Source organism: Malania oleifera, chromosome 5 (assembly GCF_029873635.1).
Source record: "Malania oleifera isolate guangnan ecotype guangnan chromosome 5, ASM2987363v1, whole genome shotgun sequence".
Lineage (NCBI taxonomy): Eukaryota > Viridiplantae > Streptophyta > Magnoliopsida > Santalales > Ximeniaceae > Malania > Malania oleifera.
In genome coordinates this window covers 85,016,164-85,040,734 of record NC_080421.1, presented here as the reverse complement: position 1 = coordinate 85,040,734, position 24,571 = coordinate 85,016,164, and the positions used below count along the sequence as shown (strand labels likewise).

At 33.1% G+C, this 24,571-nt stretch overlaps 1 protein-coding gene across 2 annotated transcripts; it reads left to right on the top strand.

Annotated features, from left to right (window-relative positions):
• Window positions 1-11,539: 11,539 nt before the first annotated feature.
• LOC131155345 (ent-copalyl diphosphate synthase 1) lies at window positions 11,540-23,024 on the top strand. 2 transcript variants are annotated; one of them, XM_058108404.1, is made up of 15 exons: window positions 11,540-11,675; window positions 11,805-11,990; window positions 13,212-13,387; window positions 14,022-14,325; window positions 14,414-14,597; window positions 14,733-14,953; window positions 15,129-15,249; window positions 15,435-15,547; window positions 15,639-15,865; window positions 15,964-16,079; window positions 18,214-18,312; window positions 18,512-18,766; window positions 20,886-21,015; window positions 21,540-21,761; window positions 22,690-23,024. In XM_058108404.1, the coding sequence occupies exons 2-15, from the start codon at window positions 11,885-11,887 to the stop codon at window positions 22,921-22,923; spliced, it is 2,508 nt and encodes an 835-aa protein (XP_057964387.1). In that variant the 5' UTR covers window positions 11,540-11,675; window positions 11,805-11,884; the 3' UTR covers window positions 22,924-23,024. The 2 variants fall into 2 exon arrangements, with proteins under 2 accessions (XP_057964387.1, XP_057964388.1); XM_058108405.1 differs by lacking the exon at window positions 18,512-18,766 and having other exon boundaries at window positions 11,671-11,990.
• The last annotated feature ends 1,547 nt before the right edge of the window (window positions 23,025-24,571 follow it).

The window sequence follows — 24,571 nt, the reverse complement described above, 5'->3', positions numbered from 1 at the left end:
CATTTGATAAATCTAGTATGGAAAGACTTTGAGGGTTGTGTTTCTTACATTGTCATTGCAAGATACCTAAACCTAGATTTTGATGTGCAAAAATCCTTTTCAAAACCTAGTTTTCAAACAACTTCATTGTGATTTGTATATTAAAATATCTTTTTGAGTTTGTTTGATTCAACTTGCTTAGCATATTTGAAACCCTGACCTGATCTTGTGTTATCTACATATTGTGTTTCAAATCTTGCTTTGACATACACTCTAGATCTAGACTGATTATCATACTTGATTAAGTGTTTAGCACACATTAGAGCACTGAGCATATTTACATATCATTCGTGGTTGCAGTATTGATTGAGCTATATTGGTACACACATTTTCTTGTCTAGAAGCGTATTTCCGTGTACAAACTTTATACACTTTGGTTGTATTCTAAGTATGGGCCTGAAGAGGGAGACTAGTCCTGTGGAATAGTCTTGGATTGGCTTAGACCCAGTTAGGAAAGCTAGGTGCGCCATCCTGTTAAGGCATGTTGGTTGAGGTCAGGCCCTTGAATTGACTTGGTTTGTTTAGGTGCCGCTTCACCCATTTAAGTGAGCATTATAGTGGTGATACTTGTGCTGGTGTGGCCAAGGCGGGAACGTAGGCAATTTAGTCGAACCTTGATAACGTATTGCGTATACTGTTTACTTTCGACACTTTACATTTACTGCACATGTATGTTTATTTGATGATTGCATAGACTGACCCTAGGTCATATTACATGATTGATAAATCCAGTTAACCTAGGTAATAAATTTTAAATACTCAATTCACCCCCACCCTTCTGGGGTTACACCAAAGCTAACATAGCCCGTGCACCAATCGCCCATCAGTGTCATGTAACTTGGTAAAATCTCAATCCTGATATACTACTGTGTCCTATGAGGTGCCTGCAAAGCGTGTTGTTCTTGATTGCACGACGGTTTGACCTCTTCATCCATGTCGTTGAGGTCGATGCTAAAAAAAGAGTTCAAAGATTCATTATAGATACATGTGTAAGACAATTGCCAATCAATTTATTAAAAAATTAAAAAACACGATGGATATTACCAACGCTGCTCATAAGGGTGGGCAACTCACCCTAGGTCTCCCTAGCTGATGGATGCAAGTCGGGATGCATTCTTGAGGGCTCAAGCGGTAACGCATCAGCACCGACGTGCTCCAACTCTCTCAAGGATGTTGTATCCTGGTGGAATGTCATAGTGGAGAGCCTAGCCCAAACGGATCGACGACCTCCAAGTGCCATGTCTGCAAAATTATACAAAAGTAAATATAATAAGATCACATATTAAATGGATGCATAGTAAATATATTTTCAATTATTTACACATATCAGATACATGGTGACAACATAACATGCTTACCCCCTATACATCTTCTATATCGATATCATCCTCACTTTCTAGTATGTCTTCCTCCTCACTACAGTAATCGACCATAGTTTCATCTTCCCCATCAGTTTTTTACCTCGATTCATGATATTCTAGACACTCATTCACATTTTTGAATTCACCATCAAAAAATGCACAATCATACCTACACGCATGTATTGGAGTGTAACAAAGACCCAATTCACGCATGTATGTCTTCGCCTTATAAAAAGGCTTTAGAAGTGTTTTACCATCAGGAAGTGTCACCTTAATGAGCCTTAAATGCATGTTGAATGCGCTCTGAGATAACCGATGCATTTTCCTTGTATGGAGCAACTTTATTAGGAACTCCAATTTTGAGAACTTTTTACAGTTTGGATATAAGGCCACCTATGCATACCTCATAAGACTAGAAAATGGTTTACTGAGGTTATTTAACTGACTTGGATTGCAAGGTATGGATCCTATTGAAGTAGATTCAACACCAGTATGCGACACATTGACATCCTCTGTGTCCACTACAATCCCTTTTTGCAAGTCACCTAATATTTCGATTAACCCTTCTGAACGTGTATCACCACTTACTATATTTGCCCCCTCATCTTCATTTTCGTCATCATTGCTTAGAAGTGTGTAATATTCACAGTGAAACACGTATGTTTTGTAGCTTTTTTCCATTCCATTATCTAATAAATGTTTCTTAGCCAAATCAATGTGTCAAAATATTATGTTTTGGCATTTCTTGTAAGGAAACCTTATTCTACTAGATTTTTCTACATAAGGACGCGCGAACTCTATGAAATCATGTACCCCTTTTGCGTATTCTAACATAAACCTACCCTGAGCCTTCATTAAACTCTTATTCATGTCCATTAATTACCCTATTACATGTTCAAGTAAATTAATTTGATTATATTCTCATAGTGCTTATGAGGCATGCATTGTGAATCCTAAAATCAACCACCTTTTGTCTAAAGGGTACGGATCATATCCCATTCAGGAATGTTACATTTATATTGGCCTTTCAAGGCTTAATATCTTATTTTGATGCTGACAAACAAGTGGATCTTAACATGCTATGTTAAGTGATGTATTTTCAGGACTAAATGAAGAATGTAAGGTTAAAGAGTTCATGGGAGCTTGTACCTCAGATAAGGATGATTATATCAAGCTTGAAGCATGGATTTAAAGTTTAAAGCCTGAAGATTATGAGAGCATTGATATTAAATAAATAGCTTCAAAGAATGAAAGCCCAAGTGATCAACATGGAAAGCTCAAATAAAGATAAAACAAGTATAAAGGCCTCAAGGAATTCAAGAATTGAAAGAGTCTAGAAAATTTCATGTAAGTACTTCAAAGAATTTCAATATGGATGCATGAAACTCTTAGGATAATTTATTGGACCTAGATACCTTTGAACATACTTGCAAATATTTTTATAAGGTCAAAAATTGTTTCAAAAAGGTTAGAATCATTTTTGGAATGAAAAGTACAAAAAAAAGGATTTCTCAAATGTTGTCAATTTTTCTACATCTACATTGATGTACATTTTTCTCCATCAAAACACCCTTATTTTAAAATGTGTTCAACATGAAAGTTTTATTATTTTCTATTAGCTTTCAATTGACATAAATATCATCATATTTGGAGTTGTACATAAAACGTTATAACCAAAATACTGAAGGGTGATTGAAGCTAACATCTTGACTAATTACTGTCAAGAACTTGATAGACGACTGCCAGTGCACTTTGAGGCATCTATGTGGGTTTGGACAGCTAACTGCCACCTTTCTGCCCCTTTAATTTAATTGGACAGATGACTACCACAAATGGACAATCGACTGCCATGCGGTTGTTTTGATTTTTTTTCATAACGGTCAAATTTTTAAAAGAGGTTGCTTGGGGCTCAAAATTTGTAAAAACTTGGAGAATACTCCAAGACACTTGGGGATCAAGTTATACACTTTTTAAATTCTATAAATAAGCCTAAAAATCATTGAATCAATGAACCAAGAATTCAAATTCTGAAAAAATTCAAAGTCTCTCTCAAATTGCTCTCAAATTCTCAAGGCTCTCTCTTGCTCTCAAGCTCACATATTGTTAATGAATTCAATTGAGTTGTTGCTGATCTTCTTCCACCGGAATTGTACTACAAATTCTAAATCTTTCAATCATTGAAAGAATTAATCGGTGATATACTTCATTGAGCTTTAAGTTAATTTCCATATTGTTGTTTACTTTGAAGTATATTAGTTGTGCTGTAATTGATGTACTAACTAGCTCTTTGAGGAGCAAGTTTCTTTGTACACATCTATTTGATTTTTATCTTATAGATTGACGAATCTAAGGACTGTTTGGATCATTGGCTAAGCAAGGGGATATTGCTTAGAGAGGCGGGGAGTGACCAAGCAAGGGTACATCATTTGGAGAGGCAGGCTCTAGCCTAGTTAAGGAGTGACCGGACGAGGGGATATCGTTTGGAGAAGGCAGGCTCTAACCTTACCCAAGGAGTGATTGTAAAGGTATTGTTCCGCCCGTTAAAGAAACAGGTTTAGTGAATCCTTTGGTGGTTTGCCAAAGGCGAGGACGTAGGCTGGGTATAAGCCGAACCTCGTAAAAATCTCCGCCCACTCTCTCTTTCCCTATTCTTTATTTTTAGTACATATTTAAGTTATGTGGATGGTTTAAATTTAAAATCATATAAATTACGTATATTTGGAAAACAAGTAAAGCTTAAAGTTTGATTTTGATTTAGGTTGCGGAAACCGAAAGGGAGTACGTTGGTTGAACCATTCTTTGCAGAAGTCATACGGGAGTACGTTACTTGATTAAACATCCCAAAGATAAATTAACTTAAGAGTTTATTTGAATTCTGAAGTTTGGAAAGAGTAATTGGATTTTATATTGAACATCACATTGAAGAAGAAATTTCATATATACAGGGCTTTGTTCAAAACTCACATTCACCACAGGGCTGAAAACATCAAAAGCTAAAAGTTACATATATTATATTGATTGTGATTAGATGGTATAAAAATTTGTTTTATATTCCAAGAGTCTTAAATCTTGAATGATTTCATCAATCCAATAGTGCTGCAGTGAACATATATTTGGTAAATAAATTGTGGTTGTGTTGGTTTGGAAATTGTGATTAATTGTTTGATTGTTTTTACTTTCAAAGTGAGGTTGAAGATTGAATGTTTAATTGTGTTTAATTGTGTTCTTAATTGATTGTTCAAAAGAAATCAAGTTCTTGTTTGATTGACAAAAAAATAAACAAGGCAAAGAATTGATTAAATATTAAAAGAAGTTAATGACTTTAAAAGAACTAAAGAGAAAGTTTTTAAAAACCAATTCACCCTCCCCCTCTTGGGAAGCTATTCCTAATTTCAATTTACATTGTAGTCAATCGATCAAATTCCTTTCTCATAGTCATTCTAAATTTTGGTAGCATCTCTCCATGGCTCTCCAAGTACACGAGATGGGGGAAGTGAGCATGTTGCTAATTTTTCGTCACTAACAAATTGTCATGACACTCCACTATGCACCCAGAGAACACAAGTAGAGACACTCTTGAAATGACAATGAACAAAGCATGAACGATGATAACAATGTAAATATAACTTCCTAAATTGTCCATGTTGGACAATTCAAGAATGGTTGAAATACAAACATCACCAATCGTAAATGAAAAAAATGATTAACATGCTCAATTGATTATTAATCTACATAGTATGACTAACAATGAATTGAATATTAATGGATTTGTCTCACATGTACGATAAGGCATGAATGTATAGTAATCATTTTTGAATGGGTCTAAGCTTCAATGAACACATGCATATAATGAATGACTAAAGAGAAGAATGAAATGATAGTAATTAATTAGGTGTTCTAATCTCATTTAAGATAAAATAGGTTAGTGGCAACTTTGTGGATATGTAGCTTTTACCATTATCTCACCATCTTCTCCCAATTCACTCTCATATTAAGTTTGCCCACTTGGTCAAGGCAATTTAGAGATTCACTCCCTCTCCCTCTTTCCCATACTTCAGATCGGCTTGTAGGCGTACTCGACCAAACCAAGGTTTTACTATAATATACTAGTCATATTAAATATTCATATTCAATTAATATCAATGAAATTCATAAATCAGTTGAGCATTAGTCATTACACAACTACAATTGATTTAGACATAAGACATCTAATAAACTATTGTATATAACATCTCAAATTTCAATTTAAGTTAAAATTTCGAAAGTCTAAAAGTTATCATCCATATGCTTCCCACAATAATCTTTGTTTTCAATAAACAAAAAAAAAGGGATTTGTTAAGATGAGAATATATTCTTAATAAATACAAACACTACTTCAACATCACAAAAATAATATATAAGACTTTAATTCCAACTACAATTAAAAACAAATCAATTTCAAGAAAACCAACTAGAATTACACATTTCAAAGACTAAATCAAAGACAAAAAATATGTTAGACATAGTAAAGCAAGTAATAGAAGCTTAATTCTAATATCCATACTCCAAAAATAATTAAAAAAAATTACCAAATCATACAGACACGCACACTATCACACACGTGCGCACTTTCACAGACACACACAACTGTATGCACACACGCACGCGCGCGCGCACACACACACACAATAGAAGAAGAAGTCTTACCTGGGAGCGGCAGAGGTGGCGGTGGCAGGAGGGAAAGATAGTAGGAACGAGCGGCGATGGCGGGAACAAGCAGCGACAGGGTGGGCAGGACGGCGATGGCTTGAGACTTGGCGGCGGGAGGACCGCGTTGTGCGCAAGGAGGAGGAGCGAGGAGCATGAGGGAGGAGCAGGCAGGAGATGGCAAGAGCTAACATAACGCGTGCGGGAGGAAGAGGAGAAAATTTGGGGAAAGTGTAAAAATATGCAGGGGTTAAGGGATTTGAGGTTTAAAGTATTAGTGATGGTTTATAAACACTGTCACTAATAACGGACCATTAGTGAGGGTTCTAAACACCGTCACTACTATAATACTATTAGCGACGATTTTTGAGAACCATCACTAATATAAGACTATTAGTGACGATTTTTGAGAACCGTCACTAATATTCTACCATTTAAAATCGAACATAAAATGTTGTACCAATGACCAGTCTTACAAATAAATACTACCACAATGCAGCCTTGACAATAACTACATCACCCAAGCCCTGCTGGCTTAAAAACCAAAAAGTTCAGTCAACAAAATTCCAAAAAAAACAAATGTCAAACAAGCATGCAGTGAATGGTAAAACACCATCAAACTTCTAAATAGATATTAACAAGCATGTCACACGTAAATTTACCTATAAAATATTATTCTATAAGGTTTGTGCCTAGTTGATCTCCTAAATGCTATCAATAATTCTCTAGGGGGAAAAATTGAAGTACAATTTATGAGGCAAAGAGGGGAAAGAATAATGCTAAGCAATTGAATTAATAAACCTTTTGTATTCTTACCGAATCATACCACCATGAATGGCACCACTTTAGGGATCTTGAATCGACTTATAAAGGTCAAGATGATCATTTCTTCTCGGTGAGACTGCATAGAGATGAGTTCTCTGTACTTGGTAACCTCTTGACCTTTTTCCCCATCAACAAATGCATTATTAGTGACGGTTCTAAATATCATCAAGCACACTGGCTAGGTTAGCCATAACATTATTTCTATCATGTTTTGCTTCCTAGAAAATATCAGCAATTGTTGTTATCTATCCACTGCTACGAAGATAGTCTTCTACTGGCCCTTTTGAATTGTAATCATCTTCACGAGTAACCTACCCATGCATAGATATTTGAACCAAGATATTTCTTTCATGCATCTCATTTTTTCTTTTTTGTGATGAAAAACTTCAAATTAAAGATTTCTTAAACTCTATTGCATTTAAAAAACTAGTCCAATCATTGTAGAACTTCACCCCAACTTCCCTGGTTTGTACACGATCAATCTAAATGATATGAACTTCAAAAGGTTTAAATTTAGAGAATCTTTTCAACCAATATTCACTATCAATTACAACTCTTCCATCTTTTTCATCCATTATGGAGTTTGAGAGATGGGTACGGTACTGGTTCGACAGGGTGAGGTGTTTGGTTCAACTCCTCAACTAGGTCAGTTTCCAGGTATTTTGCCAAGGCAATGTCATTTTTATGTTTGCATTTTCTTATTGCACTTGATGGCCATTTTTGTTGCTTCATTAAAAGTCTTTGTGAATCAGTCTTTGCAAATGGTTTTTGGTCACTGCATTTGAAGCACACTGCCCAAGTAATTAGATTGAAAAATCATCACTAATAGTCTTGACATTTTTCCCTAACAACAAATGCATTATTAATAACGGTTCTAAAAACCGTCACTAATATATAAGACTATTAGTGATGGTTTTTCTCTTCAAGCATTCTACTTAAGGACGTGCATTCTCTTCTCATTGTAATTTATCTTCAACTCATCCATATTCTCATTTATGGTGTGCACACTAGTTAGGTTAGGCACAACATTATTTCTATCTTATTTTGATTCCTGGACAATATCAACAACTGTTGTTATCTATCCATTGCTACGAATATAGTCTCCTACTAGCCCTTCTTAATTGTAATCATCTTCACGAGCAACTAACCCATGCATAGATATTTGAACCAAACTATTCCTTTCATGCATCCCATTCCTTTTTATTGTGATAAATAGCTTCAAAAGATCTCTCAAATTCTATTGCAATTTAAAATCCAATCCAATCATTGCAGAACTTCACCAAAACTACCTTGGTCAATTTGTACACGGTCATTCCAAAAGGTATGAACTTTATGAGGTTTAAATTTAGAGATTCTTTTCGACCAATATTCACTATCAATGACATCTCTTCCATCTTTTTTGTCCACTATGTGAATTAATTAATAACAATCCCAATCCATGACCAAACATATATATAGATCATTTTGCTTTGAAGTTTTAGAAAGTTGGGTGCTGGTTCGATCAACATGGCGAGGTGTTTGGTTTCGCTCAACAGCTCAGCCAGTTTCCAAGTATTTTGCCAATGCAATGCAATTTTTATGTTTGCATTCGCTTATTTCACTTGATGGTCATTTTGGCCGCTCCATTATAAGTCTTTGTGAATTAGTCTTTGCAAATGATTTTTTCTCACTGCATTTGAAGTACACTTCCCAACTAATTAGAAAAACCATCACTAATATTCTTGACATTTTTCCTCATCAACAAATGCATTATTAGTGACGGTTCTACAAACCATCACTAATAGAAGACTATTAGTGATGGTTTATGAGAACCATCACTAATATTATTAACTTTTTTTCCAGTCAACATTACATTATTAGTGACGGTTTTAAAACAATCACTAATATTCTTGACATTTTTTCCCGTCAACAAATGCATTATTAGTGATGGTTCTAAAAATTGTTACTAATATTAGACTATTAGTGACAGTTTTTGAGAATTGTCACTATTATTTTTTTATTTTTTCCCGATCAACATTGCATTATTAGTGAAGGTTTAGAAAATCGTCACTAATAAATGAGTATTAGTGATGCATTTGATTTGTTAATACAAAAAAAAAAAAAAAAAAAAACGTCGCTGTTAATTTCCTACAATAGTTTGAGTGGAAAAAGTTATTTTTAGTGACGAAAGTATTAGTAACGCTTTCAATTTTGTCACTAAAAGTATAGTATTAGTAACGGTTTAAAAAATTGTCACTAATAGTGTGATCAGTTTTTTTTATAGCGTGTGGCCTAATGACAGCCAATTTCAAGTAATTACAACCGATTAAGTTGATAACAGTAGGAAATATTAGGGATAAGCAAGATGCACTCATCTCCTATTTTTATAGCCTATTAACTCTGATTGGTGGAGTTTCCTAGGAAAACCATTGAGGAGGTGGAAGAAGATAGCATATAAAGAGGAAGAGGGAGAATTAAGAAGGTAAGCAAAAAGAAAATCTTGTTAGCTTCTTTAGTTTCAAAAGGCCTCCTTCCTATAGAAGGTCATTAGTATCACTTCCTTATAGTTGGTGCAAGGATCTTGTCCAACCTAGTCAATTAGCACATTGACAAAAATTATCACCAATATATTTTTAAAGAAATGAATAACAAATTTGGTACAAGAATGATTTAGAGAGTTGGAAAACCGTTTTCCCTTTTGATTGTAAACATTTAATCAAGCAATTCAGTAATCATTTTTATTCAATTAGAAAAAAAAATACTACTCGAACACTCACATATATTTTATTTGGTAATGGTTTTCAATTTAATTTATATGTTGACATGCTAATTTTTCATTTTCCATTAAATAAAATCCTTAATTGAAAGATAAGTAATAATTAAATAGATTTTTTTTATCTATTGAAAATTCACATTGTACCTCAACTATACAACAAAAAGAAATCCTTCTACCATCCTTAATACCCCTACACATCTTTCAAAATTCAAATATGATAATTCAAACACATAAAATTTCAATCTTTTAAATATATCCATGCACACATGTACTAGAATTCATATACATAAGTGTGAGCTATAGTTGTATACAATAGTTGTTACAGAAATTAACAAAAATAGCGTCTAAATGATTTAGCCTATACACATCGGTAGTAGCTTCTTACTAAATTCCTACTACCTTTTCATGCCATGTTATTTCTAAAAAGTAAAAGCATGCCTATATCCCACTTTTGTTTTTTCACATTGATTTACAAGGTATACTATGATCATTTATTTGACGAAATTTATGTAAATTTACCCCCTCCGCTCCAAATGAAGGTAATTATATTCCATCTAAATTACCAATACATATGAACTCAATTATTAATCATCTTTTGATATTGATCAAAATGCTATAACTGTTGAATTTGACTGCTATATTTGTGTACATAATTTTATACAAAAGCAATGGCATTTTATACCTGATCGGTTCAAACTTCGAAGTTCAAATGATGTTCCTCCTCCACCTCGATGACTAAGAAATGCTTTTTTAGTTCTTTGGTTGGGTCATAATATATATATATATATATATATATATATATATATATATATATAACAATTTTGTTAGATCAAATCAAAGCCATTGGTTTTTATTTATTTTTTATTCTATTAAAATTGGTCGGATCTTTATATCCAACAAAATGAAGAATAATCTATTTAGGCCTCATATTCTTTCTTAATTTGGTCAATTTGCAAAATTTTTATTCTTAATAAAAATTTTGATACTCTGTACAAAAAAACAGTGTGTTAATAACCTAAAGGAATAACACTAGAAAATTTTCAAATTTTGCTAGAGGAAAGTGTAAATAATATAAATTTTACCAAAGTCACTTTATTATTATTATTATTATTATTATTCTTCATCTCATTTTTAGGAATAAATATTATGTGAATCAAATATTGTCTTGTATATAATATTTGAAATTTCAACATGTTGAGAAGTTCCTAGCCTAGTAATTAGTTTGTGAATATAATTAAGCTGACCCCTATACGAAAATGTTTAGATAATCTTAGTCCATTAAGTCAAAATGATCTTGACTTGATTTGATTTGGCCTTGTGGAGAATTTATGGCCCATGTCATTTTCTTCAATTATCTTTTAAAGCAAAAGTGGCTTGAAACGCGCAAATTATTAGTTGAGACACACTTTAATAATTAATTATATTTTTAAATTTTAAATAATTTTTAATTCATAATTATTGGTTCAAGTTACACTTTCCTAATGTTCATATATATATATATATATATATATATATATCTGTGTTGTGTATTTTCCACTCGCATGAAGCTCTTCTGAGTTATGACGACACAAAATGAAAAAATTATTAGATATATTGCTATATTAGGTGTAGACACGCCTCATTTACTATGAATTTGGCTTAGGTATTTTAATTAAATAAAATAATTTTTTTAAAAATATTTTTAGAAGTTAAAATTAAGTCTGGGCTATACACTTGGTGCAACTAATATTTAAAAAAGAAATCACTTAATTTTAAGTAAAAAAAAAATTATAATATCCCAAATTGACGTCATATATGTAGTACAGACGCCAACTAAACTTACAGGCGACTAAATGACTTAAAAAGCACATAGACCAACCTCAAATAATTTCGTAAGATTAAAGAGTGCGAAGAAGAGAACAGAGGAGGCCAAGACAAGTCCTTATATATATATATAAATATATACATATATTCATATGTCGATCCCATCCCATACAACTACGAGCGGGAATATTTGTGAAGATGTTTCTGTCCTCTTCCTACCTTCTAATTCCCCATTCTCTCTCTCTCTCTCTCTCTCTCTCTCTCTCTCTCTCTCTCGGTGCCTCTACAAAATCAATCCTCAAGTAGCTAACCTCTCCTCATTCATTTCTTTTCAGCTTAGCTTCTCTCCCCAGCTAGTTAGTAATTAAGCAGCAAACGGAAAAACAACAAAAGCAACAACAACAAAAACAAAAGCATGACTTCTCAGACATCCTCCGCCCTCTTCTTTGGCTTCTCCACAGCAGCTTCCGGCATACTACGCTCTTTTTCCCCCACTAAATATTCCCCAAAATCTTTCTCTGGTATGCTTCCTATCCTTTCTTCTTCTTCTTCTTTATCACCTTATTTATTTTACACTATACATATTATCATATATAGCAGCTTCATCATTTTTTATTCTTTTTTATTTTTATTTTTTATGATCATGATCATCATACGGTACTTATATGTGTGTGTGTGAGAGAGATTGTGATTATACCCATTTTTTAATTTTATTTTAATTTTTGTATGTCTATGGTGGTCGACTGGTCGTTGTTGCCTTGATTCTAATTCCCAATACGAGCATCAACTTGCTTCTGATATTTCATTGTGTAAAGTTTTATCTTTTCAGCTAGCTAGTTGAAAAGTTTCCGAGAAGTTTTGCTAAAAGGAGAAGTGCTTGGAAAACATATAAAAATAAAAAAGAGCTTGATTTTCTCTTTTGCTTCTCATTGGCCGGAGGTGTTGCAGAGAAACATTAAAAGTTGCAGAAAGTGTTGTACTTGTTTGCTGATATTTGGGTTCTGTTCCACAAAATAAAAGCAGAGCATAAATTTACTATTAATTGGTTTCCTTCAATATAAACGTCTCAGGATCAAATCATCTTTAGTTAATTAGACATGATTTGTCTTCTGATTTATCAATTAATATGAACTCTGAGCATCATATATATGGCTACCACATGCCTAATTTTCTGTACTTCCCATCATTTTCTTCATTCCAGCAACCGCCTCAGTCTTTCTCTCTGTCTCTGTGAGTAAAAGGATTTACCTCCTTTTAAGTATAATGCTTGTTCAAGCATTTTATTTTTTTATTGTATTTGAATGATCGGTTTTTTTTACAATCCCAATTTTGTGAAAATAGAATAAATAACGACATAACTAATGTATTTTTGAGTTTTATAGATAAATGTATTTTATTACAAATACAAATATGCATGCTTGAACAATTGTTTAAAGCATGTTCACGTGCAATTAATATTTGATTACTAATTAATAACACTTTTTCAAGATTCAAGAACAAGGTTCATATTTAAAAAAAAAAAAAAATTAATGCTAATTAAATTATTTTACTAACAGCTAAGTTATTTTTAAAAAAATTTTAATGCTAATGTTAGATGTAAGACTCTGTTTTATACATGCCCATAACTTACTAATATTTTTTTTGTTATTTGAAAGCAATATTTTATTTATTGGGCCAATTTTTCAGCGAAGTACTTAATAAATGATCATGTCAATGTCTAAACTTTATGTATATAAAAACAGGCTTGTGGCCGCTCCGGCGTCAAGACAAACGGGAAGGTTACTATTTTCGTCCCAGATGCAATGCCACATATAAGCCTCCCACAAAAGGTGCGACACTGGAGTTCCATGGTGGCCTGACTGCGATAAAGTGGAATGGGATTGAGGAGGATGACATAGATCAAGAGGAAGCTCTAAAGGTGATTTTACTTTATTAGTTTGATCATTAATGGTGTGTTTGTTTTGGTGGTTTAGTTAACATTCATTTATATATAGGTTTTATTTGAAATTATAAATTTGATATTTTTATTTAACTTTGAGTGAATTTTGTAAGTAGTTTAATATAATTGCACGTTGTATTTGGTTTTGATTTGCAAAAATTAAATTTGAAAGGTCGAATTAGAATTTTCAAATATGGAGCTAGTTTAATTTGGATATATATGGTTGTATAAATGAGAAAGCCTTAACATGGTCAATTCCTCTTCTTCAGTAAGTGATAAAAGGATTAGATGATCATTTATTTTGTTTTATTATTATTATTATTTATTAATCCTATTTTCATAATTATAGATTTCGAATCTTAAATTTAGATTTTATTCAATATAAATTTATGTTACATCTCATCCAAATTTTATACAATTCCAAATTTAAGTCTTTCCAAATCCTTCATCTTGTCCAATCTTATAAAAATTAGCCATCAAAAGATTAACTCATTTTCTCTCTGCTTTTATATGACTGTAGGGCAAACATGTATATATTTTGTTTCTTACAAATATATATATGATTTTGTTTTTCTTTGTGTTTTTTAATTAAAATAAATAATTAATGAAAAAGGTTTCGACGTCAAATGAGATTAAGGAAATGGTAAATAGTATAAGATCGATGCTGGGTTCGATGGAAGACGGAGAAATAACAGTGTCAGCCTACGACACGGCATGGGTTGCTCTGGTGGAAGATGTGAATGGAAGCGGCACTCCTCAGTTCCCATCCAGCCTTCAATGGATCGCCGACCACCAACTCCCCGATGGTTCTTGGGGCGACAATCTCATATTTTCCGCCCATGACCGCATCATCAACACATTGGCTTGCGTAATTGCTTTGAAAAGATGGAATGTCCATCCTGACAAATGCCAAAAAGGTATATATTTATGTAATAATTGTTCATTAATTAATTAGACGTCTAATTGGGTATTCTTTTTGTTGATTATGACGATAAATGAAAATAGGAATGTCATTCGTAAATGAGAACATCAACAAGCTTGAGAATGAGAAGGCAGAGCACATGCCAATAGGGTTTGAGGTGGCTTTTCCATCTTTGGTGGAAGTAGCCCAAGCAATAGACATTGAAGTCCCAACTGGTTCTCCCGTCTTGCAAGAGATCTACACCAGGAGAAATCTAAAGCTCACCAGGTATGCGAAGGGATAAAAAAAAATAATATTTATCTGTAGAAAAAGAAAGACCCAAAAGCACTGTTAGCTAGCTAGTTGTTATTATATATAGATGGGTGGGGGGATTGAGGTGTAATAATGATGTGTGATGGATAGGATACCAAAGGACATAATGCACGTAGTGCCCACAACGCTACTGCATAGCTTGGAAGGGATGGCAGTGACAGGCCTGGACTGGGAAAAGCTTCTGAAGCTGCAGTGCCCCGATGGCTCTTTCCTATTCTCTCCTTCCTCCACAGCCTTCGCACTCATCCACACCCACGACCCCAATTGCCTCTCTTATCTCAACAAGGCTGTGCAAAGATTCAATGGCGGTGGTACTATGATTAGCATCATCCATCCATATTTTCCGCTTTCTTTTCTTTCCCTTTTCCCTCAGTCTCCCCTGTCTTCACCTTTTTGGGAATTCATTAATTCCATATGTCGTCTTTCTAATCTACTCCAACCATATATTAATATATGTGTATCTTTCTTTTCTTTTTTTCCAATCAGTGCCAAATGTGTACCCTGTGGACTTGTTTGAACATATATGGGTCGTTGATCGATTGCAGCGACTTGGGATTTCTCGATACTTTCAATCCGAAATTAAAGATTGCGTAAATTACGTTTATAGGTAAAACACTAACTTATTGTTTTTTGTTTTGCTCATTTTTTGAAATTTTATAGTCATTTAAATTTTATATTTGAAATTGTGTGAATTTAACAAAAATTACACCAACTTGGGATCACAGTATATATTTAGAAATTTTTTTATTGATAAATAGTATAAATGTACGTGTGCATGACTTTAAATTTTAGATATTGGACGGAGCATGGAATATGTTGGGCAAGAAACACAAGGGTTCATGACATTGATGACACGGCCATGGGCTTCAGGCTTCTAAGGTTGCATGGTCACCAGGTCTCTGCAGGTAACTTAATTATTTAATGCAAAAAAAAAAAAACTATGTGTTTAAATGTGGATGAATAGTAATTGTAGGAACTAATTAAATTGTGGGTTAGATGTGTTCGGACATTTTAAGAGCGGAGAGGAATTCTTCTGCTTCGCGGGACAGTCGACACAGGCAGTCACCGGAATGTTCAACTTATACCGGGCTTCTCAGCTAATGTTTCCAGACGAAAAGATTTTAGAAGTTGCCAAGAACTTCTCTTCCAAGTTCCTCATAGAAAAACAAGCTTCCAAACAACTCCTTGACAAGTGGATCATAATCAAGGACCTACCTGGAGAGGTACAAATTTTGCATATAGTTTTATATATGTTATTGAATATTTGTAGAAAGCTAAGGAGAAGGAAAAAAAAATAAAAATGAATGACTGAATAAAACAGGTGGGCTATGCGCTAGAGGTGCCATGGTACGCAAGCCTACCTCGTGTGGAGGCCAGAGTGTATGTGGAACAATATGGAGGCGATGATGACGTGTGGATTGGGAAGACGCTTTACAGGTACCCCCCCTTCCTCTTCTTTTTAGTTATTTATTTATTTATTTATGAATGTGCGGGGTGCGGCTGAGACAGCCAGCATTTGACTGCTGCCTGCTGGCAAGTGGTCCAAACTCCCAAGCACACCCATTCGCCACTCGTCAACCTTACGACGTCAAAATCGAAATCCCCCCCTTCATCGTATTTTTTTGGCCTTTGCCCCCCACTCTTCTTCACGCCTATATCCTCCTCCACATTCCGTCTATTTATTTTATTTTTTTCTTTTTTAACTGGTCAAAACTTATTTGTGACCTGACAGTTTAAATTGGATTTGAATTTAATATAAATTCTTCTATTTATAAATGAATCAATTCCAACTTGACTCATTAATTCAACATGTTAAACGGTTTTGGGTTGGGCCACCCACTGGGTGACCCATTTATGACTCGTTTAAAAATAAAATGAAGAAATGTGTGTATGTGTGTGCACGCACGCGTGCATGTGTGTGTGAGCGCGCGTGTATGTGTATTTTTTATAAAAAAAAAAAAATATATGTCATTTTATATGAAATATTTAAAAATTTTTAAAATAAATAAATTTTATTTTTTAAACAGATGATCTGTTTATTAAACAGTCAAATTTGGGTTTACATAATAATCACCTGTTAAAAAATGAGTCAACCCGAACCTATTTAATCTCAACCTGTTTATGACCCGTTTGAACCCGACCCGTTAACCCGTTTTGTCACCCTTCTTTAAGTCCTTGTGGGCAGCTTTGATTTTATGGGGCTCTTCATCATTCAAACAATTTTAGAAATTCCTTTTTTAAGTGAGTTGAAAATTTTAAATATTCATGCTTAGATTTTTATATTTTTTTATTAAAGCAATTATGATGAAAATTTAAATGGTATTTTTAAAAATTCTACTATTAATCAAGGAAATTGATAAGTGATTTTTAATCACTCTTTTTCTTTTACTATTTTCCAAAAAAATGTCAATAGTTTATGAGTGAAAAAAAAAAAAAACAAACATTGAAATTGTCATATTTTTAGCATTACGATAAATATTTTGGCAATCATAGGATAAGGACAATGCATAGGAATCACTTTTTAATTTTACATTATATTAGAGTTAGGAAACACCGAACAACTCCCCGCCCCCAAAATTTTGGTTGACAGTGTAAAATTAGAGCTTTGGAATTATAATTGATATATTTCAATTTTTTGAAAGAAATACTTCAAAGCAATCCTTCTAAAGGAAATAAAATTCAACTAAAACTTTAAAAAATTGACCAGCTAAAAACTAAAATATTACAATCATTTTTAATTAAGCTTCATAACAAAGCATGTAATTGGTAATTAAAAAAAATTCAACATCTATTAAACTAATTTCAAAAAAATGTCATAAAATTTGTACTCCAAACTGTAGAGATCTCTTTTTAATTTATGGGTCATGTACAATTACTATGGTATTTTTTTTCTTCTCTTGAATCATGTGAGGCAATATTTTTCTCTTGAATCAAGGGAGTTCTCATAACAAGCATGTGATGTACTTTTTCTTTTCAATTGTTATAGCCATAGGTATGTTTTCATTTTCAAAAGAAGGGTTGATTGGGTAGAGCCAAGTGGTAGACTTGGCTGTAAAATTGAAATTTCCAAGGTGGGGATGGAACCAAAAATGGCAAGTATTATAGAATGGAAAGGGTTAAGGGGTGAAGGGCGTGTTTGGGATGGGGATAGCCTATGGGCTGTCTATCTACTAACATGCCCTTAATTATTACCCTTTGTCGCATCACATGGGATGAACCAAAAACCCCCCAATAAAAAATTAACATACCAACAAATATGTGGTATATATATGATTTGGGTCTCACACACACACACACACACACACACACACATATAATTAATTTTTAAATTTACAGAGAGAGAGTTGTCGTATTGATAACTTGAATGGATGGTAAAAGATTGGAAGAGGAACTCCACAATAAGATTTGTTTAGGAAAACAAAACAAAAAATTGATGGCTAGTTAAAATAAACTAAGTTCGTAAATTTTGAGTATAGATTTAGGTCGACACTTGAATAATGGTCGAAAATTAAAACTGAGTTGATTAGATTATAAATTCTAACTTATATTACTTATTTTCTTTTTATTACAGGATGCCTTATGTTAACAACAATATCTATCTTGAGTTGGCCAAACTCGATTATAATAATTGTCAAACCGTGCATCAACTCGAATGGGTCATCATTCAAAAGTAAGTGATTAAAAAGTACTTTTAAACATTTATACTGTATTTGAGAGCTTATGTGCACATTTTTCAAACATTATTAGAATTGAATTTGAAGATTTTAACAAAAGTCAATACAAAATCATGCTGAATTTTATATAAATTGCATTCCCAAATCCAACCTTATGATACAAATTACGAAGAAATAATTTTTGGACATACACAGGTGGTACTCAGAATGCAATCTTGGAGAGTTAGGGGTGAGTAAAAAGACACTTCTCTTGGCTTATTTTGTAGCAGCAGCCAGCATATTTGAACCAGAGAGGTCTAGGGAGCGATTTGCATGGGCTAAAACCACAATCCTACTACAGATAGTTGCATCTTATTTCAACCAACAAGAAACTTCCTATGAACAAAGGAGAACCTTTGTCAAAGAATTCAAAAATAAATTTTCCAAACAAGACTCTATAAATGGTGAAAGGTATGTGCTTAATTCTCCACTTCAAGATTTAACTATCCCTTCTCTATTTCTTATTTATTAAAATTTTTAAGCCCTGTGCTAGTTTGAGAATATGAATTCGAAACATTAAAATTAAATTTATGTGAATTTTCTGTATTAATTACTATGCTTCTATGTTTTAAAATATAAACGATCTTGTTTTTTAAATTAATATTTCAAAACTAAACTTTCTAAAACAAACATATAAGATGAGTTGGTCGGTGTGGCCCGTTATACTAAGAATATTAATTCATTCATAATTGCTACTAACACATTTGTTAATTGTTTAGCAAATTAAAATAAAGAGAAGAAAAAGAATGCATTCATTTCCTTAGAAAGGACAACACAAAATCCAAAGAGTCATCAAAATGTTCCAACAAATTTTTTTGTCTTTCTTTCGGGTACCTTGTTCTTCTATTAAACTATTTCTTTTCCTATATTTTCAGTACCATCATGTCCTTTTAGTTGAATGCACATCTTTGTCTATACCTTTATATAATTATTTAATAGCTAAAATTAAAATTGAAAAGAACTGAACTCCATTTCAAGATGGCAACCATGTATTTCCGCTCAACCAATAGTCGAGTTCTTATACTAATATCGCTAATTATCTTGTAATTAAAGTGGATGATTTATGCCTTAAAATTTGCAACAAATTTCATTTCAACATAAAGACTGGTCACTGAATAAATTTTTTGAAAAAATATAAGACCTAAAACTGACTCACACGAGAGCATCAGATGACACAATTTGATTGCCAAACAGTTAATCATGTTACAAAATTTGTATAATTGAAATGTGTAATCATATTCTTTTCCTTAATAGCAAAACATAGTTATATATAGTTCAAAGATGAGACTTATACGAAATTAGGACTAACGAATTCACATAGTATACCCACAAACTATTACCAATAATAAAAAATTTTAATAACAAGAGGGACACCGATTCTCTCTTTTTCAGGACCAAATTAATACTATAGTAATAATAGTAGAAGAATGTTTAACAAATGACTAACTTTTGCATAAAACTTATAAAAGTTTTTTATTACATAGGAACTCCAGCGACCAACAAGTTCTTTGGACCCCCTGATGTTATATTTGGAAGCATGAATTTCATATTTTTGGGGCTCAAAGTTATATAAATTTAAATAAAATTTAAAATAATTTTATAAATCCAAACACATTCAAATATAACCTAACAAATTTCAAACATAGAGAGAGAATTTATCAATTACACAAAGTAAAAGATAAAAATAACATATATGTCCTATAATATTATTAAAATTTTTATCTTTTTTCCATTGCCTTCATATTAAAGAACTTTAGCTCGCTCATTACTTTTTCTTTACCTTTTTTTTTTCTATCTCTTTGTTAATTTTTTTTTTTTAGTGAATTTTTAAACCTATGAGTAGTTAAGAGCATGATTTCTTTTTACTAAATTGTTGGGCAAGAGGTTACTCTAATGCTTCTACCTTTAAACAATACCTCTTGTGCATTTCATCTTGATAATAAAGCTATTTCCTTTTCATCCCTGCTGCTGCTGCTGCATATATAGTACCATTATCATTTGATCTTGGTAACTGCAATGATGTCCCTATATACATAATTATACACCACTAGCCAAGGGGTATATACCTTCACATGTAAGTATTCCGCAATACAACAAACTACGCTCATGGGGTTCTGCAACTTGCCCCGTTTCATTGCTCAATCCCCCATTCTATATATGTTCAACCCCCAACATATTCTATTACGTATATGAATAAAACTTTACAGTGCATGTGATCAATTAATCTGCACGGCAAACAAAAGTAAATCTAGGAAAGTTTTATTCAGGAAAAGAAAAATCGGCCGACATGCATCTCAGAACTTCCCAGTGTAATATTTCAGGAGACATAAGATGTGAGTGATATATACTTCGTTACCTTTTACTGTATAGTTTAAGCTCGAACTTCAAAAGAAACTGTTGTGTTGTCGAAATTCGATGAACTTCGACCTTTGTGATAAACTTAAAAGACAAAAGAAGATAAAGTAAAATGATGAAGTAGGAAGGATAATTACTGAAGAATAAAAAAAGTGCGTGAATGGGAATGGTGCAGGTGGTGGACGGAGTCAAAGAAGACAGGAGAGGACCCGCTGATGAGGACTCTGATTGGAGGTTTAAATCAGCTTTCATTGGAGGCACTGATGGCGCACGGCACAGACATCCGTCGCCATCTCTCTCTCGCTGTGAGTTCCAAAACCAATTCAAACATCACAACATCCATCCATTCCATTCAGCACCACTTCTATATCCATATCTATCTGTTTAATGATAATACATCTACTATATGCATGTACAGCCAATTCAGCACCCACGCCCTTCACCATCCTTTCTATTTTGCTTTTTACTCAATTTTTTCTATGAATTAAAATACACAATTTTAAACATATATAATGGGACGAAAGTACTGGACTGTCCAGAGCTTTCTCAATCCCAAAATTTATTTAGCTCATGGGATGAGACTTTCTCTCACATTTAATAACTGACCTTTATCCCCTTCCACAATCGATCAATGTGGGATAAACCCAACAATCCCCCCCTCACATATCGGGTTTCAAATCGGCAGCACTATGGGAGGGTGCGTGCAGAGATATACAGTATACCGTTAACTATAAATGTGTGCAGCTGATCAGTATCTATATGCATAACTTATTTTATATCTGTGAATGAGTGATTATAGTGGTTTTGTTTTATGTATTGGGTGGTGTAGTGGGAGAGGTGGATGCTATCGTGGATGGAGGAAGGAGACAACGCTAGGCAGCAGAGAAGGGGAGAAGGAGAGGGAGAGGCAGAGATCATAGTACGCACAATAAATTTGAGTTGCGCAGGCCATTGCGCATCAGAGGGGCTCTTGTCCCATCCTCTGTATAGAAGCTTAACCACTCTCACCAATCGAGTTTGTCACCAACTTCGTCTTCTTCAAAAGCTAAAGGTAAGATCAAATAATAGAGTGAACTTACAAGATATTTCTGACTCAAAATAAAATATTTATTATTTTAAAATCTCTTCACGTTTATATTTGACTGTACGAGGGATAGCAATAGTTGGTTCATGCTATCTTCTCATATGTTCACCTTTTTTTCTTTTTTCTTTTTGAAAAGATCTATGATTAATTAAGGGTTAACAAAATAGCCCATTTATTATTTTTGGAAGAAAAAAAAAATAGCAAACAATCTAATCATAAAGCGAGCGTGTGGAAATTACATTGACATACTAATGTTTATATGGCTATATATAAGTGAGCTAACAACAAAAAATAAAATGCTTTCTACTTTAAATCTCTTCAATTCAACAGCATTTATGAAATTTTATAGCTGTCTACCATTCATTTTAAAATCTCTTAGCACCACAACTTTGTTCTCCACGCTTATCAAGAAGCATGTGATCTCATCTCATATATGCCAACTGTTAATGTTGTTTGGCATATGCCCCATCAAACAAAAAAGCAATGAAGCATGCATGCATGCATCCAAAAAATTTATAACTTTTTTAACTGATATATTTTTCTATTGTAATTCATACTCTTGGTTAAATGACAAACTTTGGTTCCAAGGAATCTAAGAAGGCTCCCAAAAGCATATTGGGAAGCTTAAATTTACGACAAAGATATTGTCTTCTACCACAAACAACAGTCCAAATTCTTTACTTTAAAATTTTGAAATCATTGACAGTGGATTTTCATCCAATCAATCCATTGTCTTACCACTACTAATTATGATTGTTACGTGACTACATATATAACTAATGATTTTTCACTCACCCATCAAAATCTAATGAAACGATCAGTACGTTTAGTAAGTTCACTTTATTTCATCAATCATTTTGATTTTCATATTGCGTTATTCTTTTGATTTTATCAGGTTCATGACAAGGGCAGCTACAACAACAATAGTGGTAGCAACACAACCCCTCAAATTGAATTAGACATGCAAAAACTTGTGCAGATGGTGCTTCAAAACTCTCCAGATGATATCAATCATAACATAAAACAAACATTCCTAACAGTAGCGAAGAGTTTTTACTATATTGCCTATTGTAATCCTGAAGTCATTAATCTACACATTGTTAAAGTACTCTTTGAGAGAGTAGTTTGAGTATTTGATTTATGTATTTCATGCTAATTAATGTTGCATTTTCTAGTGATATTCATGTCCACTTAATTATAATGAAATAATATAATCAATAAGTTATGAAATGTTGTTTATGATATAATATTATGAGAGTAATAAGGAATAAGGATGTACAAAGTGCAAAGTTTTATTGTTTTTATTAAGTTTATATAAGTATGGTTTTGTAACTAGCTAGAAGAAAAGATATCTTCCATGATCAAGGCAATATTTTAAACAAATGGCATAAAATAAGAAGATTAGTTGATTATACATTTCAATCATCCAACTCATATGAAAATATGATTTGAATGAAAATAATATAATGTAGTTGACTTTGGTGACCCCAAGTCACGGGTTCTATTCCGCCTCGAGAGTTTATCCCGGTAAATTATCAAGGGTGCGTCAATGGACGGGCGACTTTCACCCTCCCGAATTTAGTACCGCACCATAGTGTCCAAAGTGGCGTAATGGTGGTTGGAGTCCCCAGGTTATCAACAAATAATAATAATAATAATAATAATAATAATAATAATAATAATAATAATAATATAATGAAGTTGAGTAAAACCCATATCATTAGAAATCAAAATCCAACTCATAATCTTATCTCAAAACCAAAAAGCCAAAAAAGCATGTCAACACATTGAAAGAACTTAGAACACAAAAATCTTCTTCAAAGGAATATGTTCATCACATTTCCAAAGCTCAAAAAAACAATAATAATAACCAAGACACTATAAGAAGTTAATAGTGAAGTATGAGATACTTGATGGGTGAAGGGGACTCACTCAATCACTTGTTGTGATTGAACTCAGTGAGGAAACACTCAATTGCACTTAAAACATCCTTTAGTTTCAATAATAATCTGAAAAATACAGAGAACTCAAGAAATACATAATTTCTCTCACTGGTTACTCTCCTTCTTCTACACCACATACATTACACACACACACATCTCCATATACATAACAATGGATGGAGATGGTAGTTGGAGATCAAATTCATCAGAGGTGGGTTGGTTGGTGGAGGTGGCTGTCAACTCTCCACTGTAGCTCAAGAATTCAACAAAATGGGCTGGAGTTGGTGGAGGCAAGTTTAATTTTCAACATCCCTCCTTAAATTTGACTCTCCTGGCTTTATTATTCCAAGCGATGTCTTTAGTCTTACAAAAATATCATGCTTGAGTGGTTTCGTGAAAATATTAGCAATCACATCGATCATACATTCTGCAAGACATTAACTCCACTTCTGTTGACTTTTTGAGTCTGATCCCTATTTTGATGCTAACAAAACACCAGTATCTTATGTGTGCATTTAGTGTGTGAGCTGGTTTTCATTTCAGTTCGAACATAAGATACTAAAAAATAGAAGCCAGCAAGAACATAAAGCTCACACTCTCCTGCCGTTTTTCATGAAGATTTAAAAGCAAAGAAGATAAAGAAGACATTTGTTTTTACTTGTATATACATTTATTTTTATATTTGGTCTATAATAATGCATGCATCTACATGATATGAATTATATGCTCAGATGGCCGTAGTTTGACCATAGGGAACCAAATGACCTTATGGCTCCTTTCGGTCAACCGACACCGAATTTTTAGGGTTATTTCTTAAAGGCCTTAGACTGACCT